Raw genomic sequence first — 19405 nt, 5'->3', positions numbered from 1 at the left:
ATCTGGGGGGTTGGCCATAGACCTGCTCTGCATGGGTCAGTAGGCCTATTGCAGTGTTCCTTCTTTCTTATATTATGTTTATGTTACTATCAGAATAAAACACTTCCCTATCCACCATAACTGCCATTACCAGCCTCCTGTTCCCCTCTATTAATCCATTACATTAAGAGAAGGTACAGTGGACCCCCGGTTAACGATATTTTTTCAAACCAGAAGTATGTTCAGGTGCCAGTACTGACCGAATTTGTTCCCATAAGGAATATTGTGAAGTAGATTAGTCCGTTTCAGACCCCCAAACATACATGTACAAACGCACTTACATAAATACACTTACATAATTGGTCGCATTCGGAGGTGATCGTTATGCGGGGGTCCACTGTATTTGCAGAATGCTCTTAAGCAAACTGATAGTACTGAGCAGCTGGCAAGGATAGAACAGTACATATAAATACAATCTAAAAGGCAGCCAGATATGAATTGTGAGGTAACTACTTCTTTCAACAAACCAGCTGTATCAAAGGCAGGGTGACCCAAAAAGGAAAAGTTTCTCTTTATAACTTTAGTAATGTATACAAGAGAAGGGATTACTAGCCCCTTGCTCAGTGAAGTAACTGCTTACATATATAAATATGCCAGATCAGAGTGTGAGGGGTATGCAAGCCTGTGGACCACTAGTACCAATAGCTGTTTATCAGTCAACAAGTAAGTCTGGTCTCAGGCCAAGCTGAGGGGACAGAAGTAACTCTCTAAATCAGTCTTGGGTGTATCAAGTTTTTTTTTTTTTCAACAAGTCGGCCGTCTCCCACCGAGGCAGGGTGACCCAAAAAGAAAATCCCCAAAAAGAAAATACTTTCATCATTCAACACTTACACCTCACTCACACATAATCACTGTTTTTGCAGAGGTGCTCAGAACACAACAGTTTAGAAGCATATACGTATAAAGATACACAACATATCCCTCCAAACTGCTAATATCCCAAAACCCCTCCTTTAGAGTGCAGGCATTGTACTTCCCATTTCCAGGACTCAAGTCCGGCTATATAAAAATAACTAACAAGTATAACTATAATTTTTGCTACTTAAGGATTAATCAAAACAAATATTATAACTACATATCATATAATTTCATTTCATACATTCATTTACTGCATATATCATTTATGGTAGCTCCCACTTGTCTCAAAAAATAACAAATTGATATTCATTAGTTAGCCTACAATCCTTTCAGGAAATATTTAAATAGTTACTGCTCTATGAATACAATATATTGTAGTTATTCAAACCTAAGTACTGATGCAATAAGATCACAGTAATCAGGTGACAGCATAGTATGCAGAATAACCACTGTGAAAAACAAGTGATATTCCAAGTGCTTTTGTGATTTTTTCATATTATCAAGGAACAGTTACACAAATAACCCGCATACAGAAGAGAGGAGCTTACGACGACGTTTCAGTCTAACTTGGACCATTTACAAAGTCATACATGGTCCAAGTCGGACTGAAACGTCATCGTAAGCTCTTCTCTTCTATGTGCGGGTTATTTGTGTATTGTTCCAGTCACGGTATTGTGCCTGTTTTTGTTATTTAAGGAACAGTTCCTTGATAATGTGAGAAATCACAAAAGCACTCGAATTTCACTATTTTTTCACTAGTTATGCAGTATTTTACTTCCTATCATAAATGAGGCAAGTTCTACAATATCAGTGCTGTTCTACTTTATGATTCATCTTACCATGTACATTTCTTTAATAAAATATTGAAGGTTAATCCCACGTAGGCGTCTTGTCAATATACTCGCCATCAGGAGACTCATAATCTTTAATCGGGGGAGTAGCAACAGGACCCTTCGCTGTGAATGGTAGCAGGGTTTGGTCCAACTGAACAGCCTCAAACCACAAATCCTCTGATTCAAGCCGGAGTTCCTGTAAAAAAAAAAAAAAAAAAACTTGTAGCAAATAATGTACAAAATCTTGTATGTTAAAATCTGTAGCTTGTATGATAAAAGCACATCACTTTAATAAAGCGCAGTACAATACTGTAACGCTATACAATCCGTTTAGGGCTATGCTTAAAAATTATCTCATCTCTCAATGTCAAGTAACACAATTTATCATCAGTATGAAGAAACTCTCCCAAATATATGACCTCTGACTGCACTTTAAAGGAGGGTTTGGGATACTGGCAGTTCGGAGGTTGACATTTATCCCGTTAACTGTAGCATAGCGCTCTGAATGTTGATCTACGTTTTTTACGTGGTTTCAAATGGAAAAAAAATCAAGGTCGAAGCACTACACGCATAAACATGGATCTACTCTTGGACAGTTAACGGGTTAAACTATCGTATGTGACCGCCTCTGCAAAGACAGTGATTATGTGAGTGAGGCGAAAGTGTTGAATAATGATGAAAGTATTTCCTTTTTGGGGATTTTCTTTCTTTTTGAATCACCCTCCCTCGGTGGGAGACGATCGACGTGTTAAAAAAAAAAAAGTCTATTAACCCGTAAACGGTCCAAACGTATATATATGTTTTTTCAACATTTGAAAGTATGTAAAAAAAGTAGATCTTCTTTTTGTGTAAAAAAACTTCGATCTACTTTTTTTTTGTTATATTTGAAAATATGTAAAAAAAAAAAAAACGTAGATCTACTTTTGTAGCACTACACACGTGAACGTAGATCTGCTTGGACTGTTTACGGGTTAAAACATCTGCTAATCCATAAAATATTACTGTTTGAACGATTATTTGTAACTGTTATTTATGTGCAACTTCAAGATTATTCTTATAAATTTCCGTCTTTGACTACCACGCATTAGTATTAAAATAAAGATTTATTTAAGACTCTATGACCGCGGGTTCAATCCCGGCCGGGGGTATGGTTTATGGTTTATTTAAGAGATAACCACGCTTATCTTGTCTAGACTTAAGCAGTAGTTTTTAAGTATATTAGGATTAGTCTGCCCCGGCATGATAGTGGTTTTCTTTATACGTACTTAACAAATCAAAATTGTAATTACACACTGCAACCTTTGCAAAGAAATAAAATCTATCTTTTATCTTTATAACTTATTTCTCCTTCTATAAACAAAATTAAACTATGACAACATGATATAAAATCCAAATACAATAAAATGGTGATGTGCATGTTAAAAATGTCACATGAGCTATCATAGCAATGCACCTTTGGCAAGACAGTTATGATAAATGGTCAATGCATTTCCTTTTTGGGTCCTTCGCCTACATGGGAAATGGCCTATATAATGTATATACTAAATAAGCAACATTAATTTACATAACCCTGAAAAACTGTATACCTGGGGTATACTTGGAGTTCCAGGGGTCAACGCCCCCATGGCTCGGTCTGTGACCAGGCCTCATGGTGGATTAGGGCCTGATCAACCAGGCTGTTACTGCTGGCTGCACTTTGTACACCAAAGTGCTGTAAATTTTAATTTTTAAGCTCATTTTTGGAAAACTTAGGGTAAGTCTCAATTGCTCTCAATTTAAACACTGTTCTCTGAAAGAAGGCAACATGCATGTAGTGGTGATATCACCACTACACACAATACAAAAATATCACTACAAACTATACAAAACTATCACTAAAACTATACAAACCTATCACCATTACATATGATACAAAACTATCACCACAAAACTATCACCTGGTCTCAGACTGGGCCACGGGGGCATTAACCCCCGAAACCCTCTCCAGGTAAACTATACACTATACAAAACTACCACTATACACTATACAAAACTACCACTATACACTATACAAAACTACCACTATACACTATACAAAACTACCACTATACACTATACAAAACTACCACTATACACTATACAAAACTATCACTGCAATACACTATACATAACTTTCACCACTGTACATGATATAAAACGATAGGAGTGAATGGAGACGAATGGTATTTGGGACCTGACGATCTGTTGGAGTGTGAGCAGGGTAATATTTAGTGAAGGGATTCAGGGAAACCGGTTATTATTACATAGCCGGACTTGAGTCCTGGAAATGGGAAGTACAATGCCTGCACTCTAAAGGAGGGGTTCGGGATATTGGCAGTTTAGAGAGATATGTTGTGTATATGCTTCTAAACTGTTGTGTTCTGAGCACCTCTGCAAAAACAGTGATTATGTGTGAGTGAGGTGAAAGTGTTGAATGATGAAAGTATTTTCTTTTCTGGGATTTTCTTTTTTTTTGGGTCACCCTGCCTCGGTGGGAGACTGCCGACTTGTTGTTAAAAAAAAAAAAAAAACACCCTATACAAAACTATCACTACACAAAAATATCACCACTACATACCATACAAAACTATCACTACAAACTATACAAAACTAACACCAATAACCTCTACTCGCTATACAAGTCTCTCACCACATTATACAAAACTACTATAACCTCACTATAGAACTACTACCACCCCCCTTGACAAAACTACCACCACCCTTGACAAAACTACCACCCCCCTTGACAAAACTACCACCCCCCTTGACAAAACTACCACCCCCCTTGACAAAACTACCACCCCCCTTGACAAAACTACCACCCCCCTTGACAAAACTACCACCCCCCTTGACAAAACTACCACCACCCTTGACAAAACTACCACCCCCCTTGACCAAACTACCACCCCCCTTGACAAAACTACCACCCCCTTGACAAAACTACCACCACCCTTGACAAAACTACCACCCCCTTGACAAAACTACCACCCCCCTTGACAAAACTACCACCCCCCTTGACAAAACTACCACCCCCTTGACAAAACTACCACCCCCCTTGACAAAACTACCACCCCCCTTGACAAAACTACCACCCCCCTTGACAAAACTACCACCCCCCTTGACAAAACTACCACCCCCCTTGACAAAACTACCCCCCCCCTTGACAAAACTACCACCCCCCCTTGACAAAACTACCACCCCCCTTGACAAAACTACCACCCCCCTTGACAAAACTACCACCCCCCTTGACAAAACTACCACCCCCCTTGACAAAACTACCACCACCCTTGACAAAACTACCACCACCCTTGACAAAACTACCACCACCCTTGACAAAACTACCACCACCCTTGACAAAACTACCACCACCCTTGACAAAACTACCACCACCCTTGACAAAACTACCACCACCCTTGACAAAACTACCACCACCCTTGACAAAACTACCACCACCCTTGACAAAACTACCACCACCCTTGACAAAACTACCACCACCCTCTACAAAACTTCCTCCACCCTCTACAAAACTTCCTCCACCCTCTACAAAACTTCCTCCACCCTCTACAAAACTTCCTCCACCCTCGACAATTCTCACGTCACTATATTATTCAAAACTATTATTTAAGGTATATGGCCCCCACCACTCTGTTATTCTTTATTACTGAAGGTTTGTTATCTCAGAACTTTAATGTCCGGGAGAAGTAAGATGAAGTCTCAGATTCAAGTTAGAGATCGTTTCCTGAAGTATAATGAATACAATCCATATCTACGCACCATCAGATGCATGTGCCAAGATGATGTAGAGCAGATATTGTACCATACCCCTCGTCCCCTGGGACGCTACTGCAGGTTTGTCATTAACGATGACATCCTGAGAGAACCTCCTCTGGCCCGTGGGCGAGGCTTCTACATGGTCATTGAGTCTGTGCAGAATATCAGAGCACACTGCGTATCTGTGTTCCGCTGCTGGGATGGTCAATATCTATACTTCGACTCCGCTTCTCAGCCTCCTAGCTCCTTCTTCTTGGAATATCTGGCTATACATAGGATCCCAAAGCACCAGGTGACCAACGTGACTGCTGTGACACAGAAGCCCAACTTTATGACATGTGCTTACCATGTGTTTACCTTCCTGGACTATGCCACTACCAGTCATATCACTGATTCTCAACAACTTATCAGTGAATACGTCCACCAGTTGGGTCAAGACACGGATTGGGCTGTAGTAGACCACGTCATGGAGATGCTAACAGAATTCCATCATACTACAATGTGTTGGAATACAGGTTACGTGGAGCTCAGTGTCCTGCCACCAGTGACTGACACTGCAGCCAACACAAGATATAGGCGCAGGCACCACAAGCGCAACAAGCATCACCTTCTAAAGAAACCAGTTAAGGGATACAAACATCGCTTCAACCACTGAAGAGTAAATGAAATCTCCCAAGGAATTATACTACTGAATCCTTCATCAGAAAAATGTATACTGGGTAGAAGAAGAAAAAAAAAAGGGGGGGGGGAGGGGAGGTGATAGTACCGAGTAATGATGAGTGTGTTGTGTAGTGATAGTGTTGTGTAGTGGTGATAGTACTGTGTAGTGATAATGTTGTGTAGTGGCTATAGTGTTGTGTAGTGACAGTGTTATGTAGTAGGTTGATTAATCTGTATAAGTATTTCGACCCCCCTTCTGGGATCCACTTCTGCAGAGGATCCTTTGCTAAAGAGGATCCCAGATGGGGGGTTGAAACATACGGATCAATCAACCTCCCATATTTCTGTCTCCACGTGGGTTATTATTGAGCATTAGCAATCATATTACTATGGATAAAGAATTAATAATCATTAAAAACTATAAATATATTGTAACTGCACTACGTATGTTATTGGGTTAGATAAAACAAAGCCAAAAAATCTGAAGACAAGAGGACGATTATTTTATGACACTATGAACCTTCAAAATGTTCTGGAAAAACTAACTGTACATTACTTCATAATTTGTTTTTACATCAGCTGTCTCCCATTAAGGTATGAGGAAGTACTAAACCCATAGGAGTCATACTGCACTTGGGGAATGGGAAGAAATAACATACGAGCCAAGAAAGGAAGGGTAACCCTAATTTTCTGGTTCAAGAGCCCTTAACCAAAATCAAGGCACTTCCTTTGAAGAGCATGGTCCTCAGAACTCAACACACGACATACTCTACCTTTAATGCTTGTTCTCTAGAGACCCCTCACCAAAATCAAGGCACCCTCCCTCTTGAAGAGCATGACTCCAGAACTCAACACCTGACATTCTACTTTAAGGCTCGGTCTTTAGAGCCCTTCACTAAAATCAAGGCACCCCCTTGAAAAGCATAGTCCACAGAACTTGACACTACATCACATACTATACCTCTAATGCTCGTTCTCTAGAGGCAATAATGGTCTCAATCATATTGACTTCCGTGAAGTGTTGCTGGTACTTGTATTTTGACCACTTCTTAAACAGGGAGGCCCGCTCCTCTTCAACTTCCTCTAACATGGGACTCGTGGGTCGCTTGCGAATCCTGTGAAGCAAAATTATTATCGTTTATGACTCATCGTAATAACACGACTGCAAACAAAACCACAGTATGGGTAGGATTTGAAGCCACGGCAAGCGAGTCGTAAAATTCCGGGCCAGTGAATGAGCCACTCGACCAGCAGGCCAAAATAAGATTCACCCAACTAATAAACCACGGTATAAATATATGTACGTTGAAAGAAGAAGAACGATAAATATATATATATATATATATATGTATTTTTTTCAACAAGTCGGCCGTCTCCCACTGAGGCAGGATGACCCCCAAAAAAAGAGAAAATCCACAAAAAGAAAATATTTTCATCATTCAACACTTTCACCTCGCTCATACATAACCACTGAAAAAGAGGAAGGCTCAGTACGTGATTGAGGTCGATCTAGTGATGTTGACGATGCCAGTGATCAGTCTCGCTGTCAGGTCACGAGTGGTTTATTATTTTTCTTTTAACATGCTGGTTGTCTCCCACCAAGGCAGGGTGACCCAAAAAAAGGAAAAATTAAAGTTTTTCTGCCTTTTTACAGTTAATAATTTACACAGGAGAAGGGGGTTACTAGCCCCTTGCTCCTAGCATTATTATTATTTTCTTATATTATATTCACAAGTGCTGAACCTGTGGTCATTCAGTTCCTGGGAAATAAAAAGTAATCAAATTTGATCAAAGAAAAAATAAATAGTTCAAATTCTCCAATGCCTCTGCCAGCATCAAGGCACCCCTGAAATTTAATAGAACAATTCAACTAGATTAAGAATTGTTTACATAAAAGTAAATACAGCCTCTCCTCACCTAACGATGGAGTTCCATTCCTAAGACCACGTTGGTAAACGAATTCATGGCTAAATGAGGAGCATACTACAATGGCAGTGGGTTTGTGTCAACCATCTCTGGTATAGTTTTAATATCACCTCTGCACCACTTATAACATTTCTGGTATATTTTTAAATGTTTATAGTGTACTGTATATTGTAATAAACATAACAGGAAATTAGCTCTAATATACATTATCTAAGTATGCAAACTGGTCAGAGAGACCATCCTAAGTCTGAATCGTAGGTAAACAAGTACGTTGCTGAGGAGAGGTTGTACTGTAATGCATTATATAAAGTCTTTTCTTTATACAATGTACAAAGCTTCATGATACAATATTTCTAATAATAATAAATTAAAGCACCATAACAAATCACTTTCCAAGAAATTAGAAATAAAAAATAAATAATGTTTCGGTCCATTATCACAATATGATTATTGCTCAGAATGAACCAAAATGTTGTCCAGGATTAATTTGTAATTTTTTGGGCTAGTAAATTTTAGAAAAAAAATCATTCTGCCCTCACTCTCCTCTCTTTCTCTTCTCCCTCTGCCCTATCTCCCTTCTCTCCATCTCAGATCTTTCAGAAGTATTGAGCTTCACCAAGCTCCTGGAGAGTGAAACGTTGCCACAATAAAATGACGCATTAGTTGCATCTTTGTCCTTTTACCTAACATAAAATGAAACACACTAACTCTATCTCCTGGAGAACAGTGCGTGGGACCTCAAGTTCTTCAAGTGGCTTCAGCTGTCCAGCATTCTTCTCTAAGCGACGGATTGCCTTCTCAATTTTCTTTTTCCTGCGCTCCTCCTTGTGACGCACCAGCATTGGATCCAGTTTCTTCTTTTTCTTCAAGGGTTCACCTCTAGAAAATTAAGCAAAAAGTTATCTTTTGAATATGGTATTATCCAAAAGGATAAATGATCCATTAAAACTATTTTTTTTCCATATTGGTAATTTTATGGATAAATTTCAGTAGTATAGTACATGTCAGAGAGTAGAATAGTACGTATAGTACATGTCAGATGGTTTGATCATGTAGAAATTGATACGTGTTCATGTGCACGTGTGCGCGTCAATATATAACAAAATAAACATTATGAAATATGTAGTTTGTAGACTGATTATGTAGAAAGGAAGATGCAAGGTACTATAGGTTGGACAAGAGAGTTTAATTCTGAGATAGATGGAAGGTGTTGGAATAAATCCCAGAAAGTATAGGAGAGGGGGGAAGAGGGTGTTCCAAGAAAGTGCTGGAGATAAGGTTTAAAGGAGACTTTGAATTGTAGCACTTGAATGTCCAGCAAAATGCATCACAAAAGAATAAGTGGAGAGTTGCGGGGAGGGTATTTGGCATGCTGCTGAAGTGTGAATAGGGTAACACCTATGAAGAGATTCTGGGAAACTGGCTGTTTGGTCCTTTAAGGTATATAGGAAATATAGTGCCTGTATTTTTAAGGCTTGGTGGGGATGCTGAAGTCCTGTGAATCCTTTGAATTGTGATGTCAGCCTTCTCCCACTGAGACAGGGTGACCCAAAAAGACAGAAAATCCCCAAAAAGAAAATACTTTCATCACCATTCAACACTTTCACCTCACTCACACATAATCACTGTTTTTTGCAGAGGTGCTCAGAACACAACAGTTTAGAAGCATATACGTATAAAGAGACACAACATATGCCTCCAAACTGCTAATATCCCAAAACCCCTCCTTTAAGAGTGCAGGCATTGTACTTCCCATTTCCAGGACTCAAGTCCGGCTATATAAAAAAAACAGCTAGTGAATGAGTGATAGTGTATATACAGCATTTTCCTTTTCTGGGTCATCCTGCCTTTCTTACAGATGTACCGTCTTTTTTTCTTTAGCACATTGGCTGTTTCACACCAAGGCAGGGTGATATGAAAAAGAAAAAACACTCTCATCATCAGTCACTCCATTACTGTCTTGCCAAAAGCATGCCAATACTACAGCTCCAAAAACTGCCACACATCTCCACTCCTCTTTCAGAGTGCAGGCACTGAACTTTCCACCTCCAGAACTAAAGTCCAGCTAACCGGTTTTCCTGAACACTTCATATATATATTTATTTCCTCTTTTCTACTTGCACATTTCACTCATTCTATGCCTTTTTTAGACTGATTAGAATGTTTAGGGCTTTTCAACACTTCATAAGAAAGATTCCCGATACAAATTACTTTTTCCATATTTCTCTGAATGCTTTTTAGTGCTGATCACATCTTTACTGCTGGAAACAATGCCAATTTTATATGAGAGACGACAGTACCAGAGTTAACATTCAAGAATCTTCAGCACTCCAGAGACAATGTTAAGGGGAACTAATGTTAATGAACCAATGAAAGATGAAGACGAAGAAAGAAATAAATAGTACGAGCATTATGCTGTTCTCTATTGTCCTGCAATATTTCAGTGCCTTCTACCGAGGCAACTTTCACCCTCATTTTGAAAGTCACCTTGATAGACGTAACAACTGATTTAAAAATAAAATAATTAAGCAATAAATTTATAAAATTGAGGTATGTTGCTACTGAATCTTGAAGTACATCTTTCACTGAATTTAAATGCACAGTGGACCCCCAGTTTACGATATTATTTCATTCCAGAAGTATGTTCAGGTGCCAGTACTGAACGAATTTGTTCCCATAAGAAATATTGTAAATTAGATTAGTCCATTTCAGACCCCCCAAACATACACGTACAAATGCACTTACATAAATACACTTACATAATTGGTCGCATTGGGAGCTCATCGTAAGGCGGGGGTCCACTGTAGTTTTAAATGATTAAAATAAAAAAGGAGAATATTGTACAGTATACTGAAATTGAGTTCTCATGCTTTGCAATATAATACAGAAGGTCAGGTAAGGTTTGTCAGGAAAAAGGACAAGTTAATATAGAATGTATCGCCAACTTACGCAACAGCTTGGGTGAGTCTGAAACAGAGTGGCGCTGCGGCTGTTGTAATATACCGCTCTCCGGTTTGTTTTATTGTGCAAAATCTGAAATATTTTTGGTATCAGTCATTCATCAGCATTAAAATATAGTATATTCAAGATTCTTTATCATGGTACAATGTTTATACAGAGATGGATGACATTTAGGCATGCATGCAGAATGTCCCTTAGTAAACAGAACATTTCGGGCAACATTGATCTGAATATGGTACAGTATACTAACATTAATAACACACTGAACGATACAGTAGAGACTGGTTAGTTCAATTCTGCTATAGTTCAAAAAGTGCCCTATTCATAATTAAAGAACTTGTACAATGGGTCTTTTATTTCGTGAATCATCATACATATGACTGATTTTTAATATTTAAAAAATACATTTGTACACTTATGTCATATCCCCTCTAATTCTACAACTATTCAGAGAACAGAAATTTGGTGCTTTTAGCCTGTCTTTGTATGGGAGATTCTTGAATTAAAGGGTCAACTTTGTCAACCTCCTCTGTAATGAGATTACAACTTGGCAGCATAATATAAATAAAGGCTTACCAAAGAAATATATAGCTGAAGTATAACATCAGAACTTCCACTAGCATTTGCTTGTTTTTGTGTGCAGCTCTCTCTAATTCCTTGAGGATCTCTATGCCCTTTCTAAATCTAAATTTGATCAACTTGAATAAATGCTGCAAGTTCTCTGGGCTAGATATTTTCATCACATTAAGAACCGAAAAGGCACAATACCGTGACTGGAACAATACACAAATAACCCGCACATACAATGTGTGGTTTACACATTATAAAATATTAAGTAATTACAAAAGAAAGCCTCTAGCATGCCTAGGTAGTTCGGACCAAAACGTCATCATGAGCTCCTCTCTCCTATGTGTGGGTTATTGTATTTTCATCACTATTTATATCACTATTATTAATTCCAATTTTCCATTTGTACACCTCAATCATATTCCACCTAGATTAAACCCAGGGTAATGCAAAAAGCCAGTGATTAAATTAAACTGAGGCATTTATTCAGGCATGATTATTAATAATTAATGTCCAAATAAAAATGAATAAATAAATAAATCTTCAACTTTAAAATATGTAACTTAGGAAGGTGCACTACTACATAAGAACATAAGAATGGAGGAACACTGCAGAAGGCCTACTGGCCCATACAAGGCAGGTCCTTATCAAAACGACCTCTACCCAAAGTTACCCAAGAATTAACTCCCGTACCCAATGACAAAAAAAAAGTAATTAAATACTAACCTGTGCTATATTTTTTTTTATTTTATTAACACATCGGCCATTTCCCACCAAGGTAGGGTGGCCTGAAAAAGAAAAACTTTTACCATCATTCAGTCCATCACTGTCTTGCCAGAGGTTCACTTACACTACAGTTATAAAACTGCAACATTAACACCCCCCCATAGGGGGTATACAATATTATTCATAGGAGTGTTAACCCATAGAAGAATGAATGAGGAATGGGAGGTGATGAGGTTAGATGTAACAATACATAGCGGGATCTGATAAAGACGCATTGTGACCTCTGTACTTCTGCTTTCTGAGCTACCCCATGAAATATGTCTCTGATTTTTTTTAGGTTATCTTAAGAGGGTAATTAACACTATGATAATTGTACTTATGTGTACCTGTACCTAAATAAACTTACAGCATTGTTAGCGCACTCATCTCACACACTGAGGTCTGTGGTTTGATCCCCACTAAGGGTGAAAACATTAGGACTTATTACCTTAAGACACCTGCTGTCTATGTTCACCTAGTAGTAAAATAGGTACCTGGGTGTTAGTGAACTGGTGTGGGTTACATCCTGGGGACAAAATTAACCTAATTTGTCTAAAATGCTCTGCATAACCAGGGGATTTCTATACGTATAGAATGTCACTGATGTCAGCTATGGTCTGTATACCTTGTACATTTACTTGTTTTATTATCATTATGGTCAAAATTAAGCACTAAACCACCAGGGTACATGTACTTGCAGATATATTATTATTATTATTCAAGAAAAAGGAGGGTAGCACCTAGGTTTAGGTCAATTAATTTAGGTAGAGGTACACACAAATAAAGTTACACAAATTATCATACATAGTATAGTAACGAGCGTAAACTACCAAGGATAACTCAGTAACTTATTACCACTGGTGTCCTTGTATCAAGAACCCTTCAGCAGCACCTAGTATGCAAGCTTTTATTCAGGTACAGGTACACAAATACAGTTATATAGTATATTTTTTTATTTTTTATTATCACACCGGCCGATTCCCACCAAGGCAGGGTGGCCCGAAAAAGAAAAACTTTCACCATCATTCACTCCATCACTGTCTTGCCAGAAGGGTGCTTTACACTACAGTTTTTAAACTGCAACATTAACACCCCTCCTTCAGAGTGCAGGCACTGTACTTCCCATCTCCAGGACTCAAGTCCGGCCTGCCGGTTTCCCTGAATCCCTTCATAAATGTTACTTTGCTCACACTCCAACAGCACGTCAAGTATTAAAAACCATTTGTCTCCATTCACTCCTATCAAACACGCTCACGCATGCCTGCTGGAAGTCCAAGCCCCTCGCACACAAAACCTCCTTTACCCCCTCCCTCCAACCCTTCCTAGGCCGACCCCTACCCCGCCTTCCTTCCACTACAGACTGATACACTCTTGAAGTCATTCTGTTTCGCTCCATTCTCTCTACATGTCCGAACCACCTCAACAACCCTTCCTCAGCCCTCTGGACAACAGTTTTGGTAATCCCGCACCTCCTCCTAACTTCCAAACTACGAATTCTCTGCATTATATTCACACCACACATTGCCCTCAGACATGACATCTCCACTGCCTCCAGCCTTCTCCTCGCTGCAACATTCATCACCCACGCTTCACACCCATATAAGAGCGTTGGTAAAACTATACTCTCATACATTCCCAGCATACATTCACAGCATGTGTGTAGAGTACCTTAGATAACCCAAAAAAGTCAGTCACTTCCATTGGGGTCATTACTATAATCAAGGGTGAAGCGCTAAACCCATAGGATTACAGTGCCTGTGAGGGGACGTGGAAGGCATTCAAGCTTAATTCAGGCAACTGGAGCACAGGTCCAATTCCCTAGATCTAGAGCCCCTCACCAGAATCAAGGAACCTTCCTTGAGAGGCCAATGGGGTCAGAGTGCCTTATTTCTATGGACCTCCCTTCACCATGTAGGTACTAACCTATTATAACAAATCAGAACCAAGTGCTAAACCCACAAGGGTCAAGATACTAACCTATTTGCAGAAGATAACACATTTCGTAAACTTATCATCTCCGGCGTAAATTCTCTCTTCTTTATCTTCTGGTAACTCAGGCCACACCGTGTCCACCCTCTGTCCAGGGAAGTAAATCTTAAGTATACAGTGGACCCCCACTTTACGATCACCTCCCAATGAAACCAATTATGTAAGTGTATTTATGTAAGTGCGTTTATAAGTGTATGTTTGGGGGTCTGAAATGGACTAATCTAATTCACAATATTCCTTATGGGAACAAATTCGTTCAGTACTGGCATTGAACACACTTCTGGAATGAAATAATATCGTAAACCGGGGGGTCCACTTATTCAGGTTCGTGTACACAAATACATACAAGAACTAGTGTTGAAATCTTAGAGGTAAGATATATCATTTAGTTATCCATGTACCATTATTTTTATTCTTGAGTCGATTGCTAGTGCACTCGTGTCAACAGTGTATTGTGAAGACCAATGTAAACACTACTGGGGTAACTAATGTAATCAGTGGCGGGTCACCAGTGTAACTCACTGGTGGGGTCACTATTGTAAACATAGTTGGAGGTAACCAGAATAAACATAGCACAAGTGTGCTGGGATCACAATTGTAAAAGCCGCAAGGCAAAAGATTTGATTCTTTTGAGAAGTCGTGCATTATTTTTAGTTTTAAACACAAGCATGTTAATGATAAGTAAGTTTATTTAGGTACAGGTCCACATCAGTACAATTGTCATATATGTGTGTAAATTACTTAGGATAATAAAAAAGAAGAAGTCAAAAGCGACTCATTTCCACTGGGGTTTTGGTAATAGTATCGTATTACTTAAAGCCTAGCTATAAGTTACCGTATAAATCAATTACGATTATCTTGGACACAATTATTGCATGTGCAAACTTATTTTTTCCGAGATGTTAACAAAAATATTAATTTTTGGGAAGTGCACGGGACATCAGAGTAAACCAACAGTTATCTTGATTCTCCTGGCCAATGACAGCGAGCATAAACAAAAACAAATGTAAATAATTACGTGCGCCCCACATCACCCATTAAGTTACATTACATGTGTATTTTAGGATTGGGTTTGAATGTTACATTTACACAAAGATGTCCCTGATAAAGCCAGCTTAATTGCGGACAATGTTAGGGTTAAATTGTCTAACTTGCACAAGGGCCAGATCTCCGTATTTACTTAACTGTTAAGTCACCATTATAATGTATTGGGAGGTCACCATTGTAAACTTTCACGGAGTCACCACAGTACTGGGGATAGTACTAAGACACTGATGTTAGGGGTCATCATTGTAAACATTGGTGTTTGAAGTCACTACTGTAAGCATTGATATTAAAGGTACTAAAGTCACAATTGTAATATTGTACTATGGAATTACCATTGTAAACACTGGAATTATGGACTCGACTGTAAAGCGATATTACGGAGCTACCATTGTAAACATAGGTACCATGGAGTCACCACTGTAAACACTGGCACTATGAAGTCACCATTGTAAATATTGGTATTATGGAGGCACCACTGTAAACATTGGTGCTACTGAATTGCCACTGTAAACACATGTATTATGAAGTCACACTGTAGTATAGGGGTCACATTGTAAACACATCAGGGGGTCACATTGTAAACACATCAGGGGGGTCACATTGTAAACAGGTCAGGGGGTCACATTATAAACAGGTCAGGGGGGTTACATTGTAAACAGGTCAGGGGGGTTACATTGTAAACATGCCAGAGGTTCACATTGTAATCATGTCAGGGGGTCACATTGTAAACAGGTCAGGGGGGTCACACTGTAAACATGTCAGAGGTTCACATTGTAAACACATCAGGGGTCACATTGTAAACACATCAGGGGTCACATTGTAAACACGTCAGGGGTCATATTGTAAACGTCAGGGGTCACATTGTAAACACGTCAGGGGTCACATTGTAAACACGTCAGGGGTCACATTGTAAACACGTCAGGGGTCACATTGTAAATACATCAGGGGTCACATTGTAAACGTCAGGGGTCACACTGTAAATACGTCAGGGGTCACATTGTAAAGTGGTTATGAAACCACTATCGTAGTACTAGGGAATCACGTTAAGTGGTCACAATGCACATACATATTAATATCAGGTGGTCACCACTGTAAACAGGTGTTTGGGTTACCATTGTAAATATCAGTTTTTGTCACCACTTTACACATGTTTTTGTCATCACTAAGCATCAGTTTTTGTCACATAAGAAAGGAACACTGCAGCAGGCCTACTGGCCCATGTGAGACAGGTCCAAGTCTCCCACCATCTCAAGCCAATGACCCAACCTAGTCAGGTCAGATCACATCCACTTAAGGATTATAATCAAAGAAAGTGCTAAACCAACAAGGGTCATGACTTAAGAAGCACATCAGACCTATTAGCACAAGCTAGTCAGGTCCAACTCGCACCTTTCCACATCAGTTTTGGTCAACTGTGAAAAATATTTTTGTCACCATTGTAAACCACCTGTCACCACTGTAAATATCAGTGTTATGGTCACCACTGTAGACATCAGTTTTTGGGGGGTCACCAGTGTAACAGTGTTATGGGGTCCCCATTGTAAATTATAACCATAGTAAACATTAGTTTTGTCACCATAGTAACCAGTTTCGTCACCAATGTAAACATCAGTTTTGTCACCACTGTAAACATCAGTTTTGTCACCATTGTAAACATCAGTTTTGTCACCATTGTAAACATCAATTTTGTCACCATTGTAAACATCAGTTTTGTCACCATTGTAAACATCAATTTTGTCACCATTGTAAACATCAATTTTGTCACCATTGTAAACATCAGTTTTGTCACCACTGTAAACAAGCTTTGTCACCAGTGTAAACATCAGTTTTGTCACCACTGTAAACATCAATTTTGTCACCACTGTAAACATCAGTTTTGTCACCATTGTAAACATCAGTTTTGTCACCATTGTAAACATCAATTTTGTCACCATTGTAAACATCAATTTTGTCACCATTGTAAACATCAATTTTGTCACCATTGTAAACATCAGTTTTGTCACCATTGTAAACAAGTTTTGTCACAATTGTAAACAAGTTTTGTCACCAGTGTAAACATCAGTTTTGTCACCATTGTAAACATCAGTTTTGTCACCATTGTAAACAAGTTTTGTCACCAGTGTAAACATCAGTTTTGTCACCATTGTAAACATCAATTTTGCCAGCATTGTAAACATCAATTTTGTCACCATTGTAAACATCAATTTTGTCACCATTGTAAACATCAATTTTGTCACCATTGTAAACAAGTTTTGTCACCATTGTAAACATCAATTTTGTCACCATTGTAAACATCAATTTTGTCACCATTGTAAACATCAGTTTTGTCACCATTGTAAACAAGTTTTGTCACCAGTGTAAACATCAGTTTTGTCAATTGTAAACATAATTTTTGTCACCATTGTAAACATCAGTTTTGTCACCATTGTAAACATCAGTTTTGTCACCATTGTAAACAAGTTTTGTCACAATTGTAAACATCAATTTTGTCACCATTGTAAACATCAGTTTTGTCACCATTGTAAACATCAGTTTTGTCACCATTGTAAACAAGTTTTGTCACCATTGTAAACATCAATTTTGTCACCATTGTAAACATCAATTTTGTCACCATTGTAAACATCAGTTTTGTCACCATTGTAAACAAGTTTTGTCACCAGTGTAAACATCAGTTTTGTCAATTGTAAACATCATTTTTGTCACCATTGTAAACATCAGTTTTGTCACCATTGTAAACATCAGTTTTGTCACCATTGTAAACAAGTTTTGTCACCAGTGTAAACATCAATTTTGTCACCATTGTAAACATCAGTTTTGTCACCATTGTAAACATCAATTTTGTCACCATTGTAAACATCAATTTTGTCACCATTGTAAACATCAGTTTTGTCACCATTGTAAACAAGTTTTGTCACCAGTGTAAACATCAGTTGTCACCATTGTAAACAAGTTTTGTCACCAGTGTAAACATCAGTTTTGTCACCATTGTAAACAAGTTTTGTCACCATTGTAAACATCAATTTTGTCACCATTGTAAACATCAGTTATGAGGTCACTATAGTAAGAAGTACTGGGGTATATGGGGGTCACTAACAAACATCACAGTAGTGGGGTATATGGGGGTCACTAACAAACATCACAGTAGTGGGGTATATGGGGGTCACTAACAAACATCACAGTAGTGGGGTATATAGGGGTCACTAACAAACATCACAGTAGTGGGGTATATGGGGGTCACTAACAAACATCACATTAGTGGGGTATATGGGGGTCACTAACAAACATCACAGTAGTGGGGTATATGGGGGTCACTAACAAACATCACAGTAGTGGGGTATATGGGGGTCACTAACAAACATCACAGTAGTGGGGTATATGGGGGTCACTAACATCACAGTAGTGGGGTATATGGGGGTCACTAACATCACAGTAGTGGGGTATATGGGGGTCACTAACATCACAGTAGTGGGGTATATGGGGGTCACTAACAAACATCACAGTAGTGGGGTATATGGGGGTCACTAACATCACAGTAGTGGGGTATATGGGGGTCACTAACAAACATCACAGTAGTGGGGTATATGGGGGTCACTAACAAACATCACAGTAGTGGGGTATATGGGGGTCACTAACAAACATCACAGTAGTGGGGTATATGGGGGTCACTAACAAACATCACAGTAGTGGGGTATATGGGGGTCACTAACAAACATCACAGTAGTGGGGTATATGGGGGTCACTAACAAACATCACAGTAGTGGGGTATATGGGGGTCACTAACAAACATCACAGTAGTGGGGTATATGGGGGTCACTAACAAACATCACAAGAGTAATAAAGGAGAGAAGATAAGAGAGAGCGACGCACGTCCTCCCCCCACCACAGCTGGAACCCAACTGAAAATGACTCTGTTCCAGCATTTCCTTTGTTTTCCCAGACTATTTCTCCCACCAAAATATCCACCTACACCC

At 38.9% G+C, this 19405-nt stretch overlaps 1 protein-coding gene across 4 annotated transcripts; it reads right to left on the bottom strand.

The window, feature by feature from the left end:
• Nucleotides 1–1104: 1104 nt before the first annotated feature.
• On the bottom strand, nucleotides 1105–19335 carry mRpL40 (mitochondrial ribosomal protein L40). 4 transcript variants are annotated; one of them, XM_053795633.1, is made up of 6 exons: nucleotides 19302–19335; nucleotides 14376–14474; nucleotides 11055–11138; nucleotides 8814–8984; nucleotides 7141–7294; nucleotides 1105–1926 (listed from the first exon to the last, which is right to left on the bottom strand). In XM_053795633.1, the coding sequence occupies exons 2-6, from the start codon at nucleotides 14411–14413 to the stop codon at nucleotides 1768–1770; spliced, it is 606 nt and encodes a 201-aa protein (XP_053651608.1). In that variant the 5' UTR covers nucleotides 14414–14474; nucleotides 19302–19335; the 3' UTR covers nucleotides 1105–1767. The 4 variants fall into 4 exon arrangements, with proteins under 4 accessions (XP_053651608.1, XP_069961122.1, XP_053651609.1 ...); XM_070105021.1 differs by having other exon boundaries at nucleotides 19253–19332; XM_053795634.2 differs by lacking the exon at nucleotides 19302–19335 and adding an exon at nucleotides 15767–15924.
• Between the last annotated feature and the right edge of the window lie 70 nt (nucleotides 19336–19405).

This window comes from Cherax quadricarinatus, chromosome 96, assembly GCF_038502225.1.
Source record: "Cherax quadricarinatus isolate ZL_2023a chromosome 96, ASM3850222v1, whole genome shotgun sequence".
Classification (NCBI taxonomy): domain Eukaryota; kingdom Metazoa; phylum Arthropoda; class Malacostraca; order Decapoda; family Parastacidae; genus Cherax; species Cherax quadricarinatus.
Note: the sequence above shows the minus strand (reverse complement) of the source record. Positions and strands in the feature narration are given on the sequence as shown.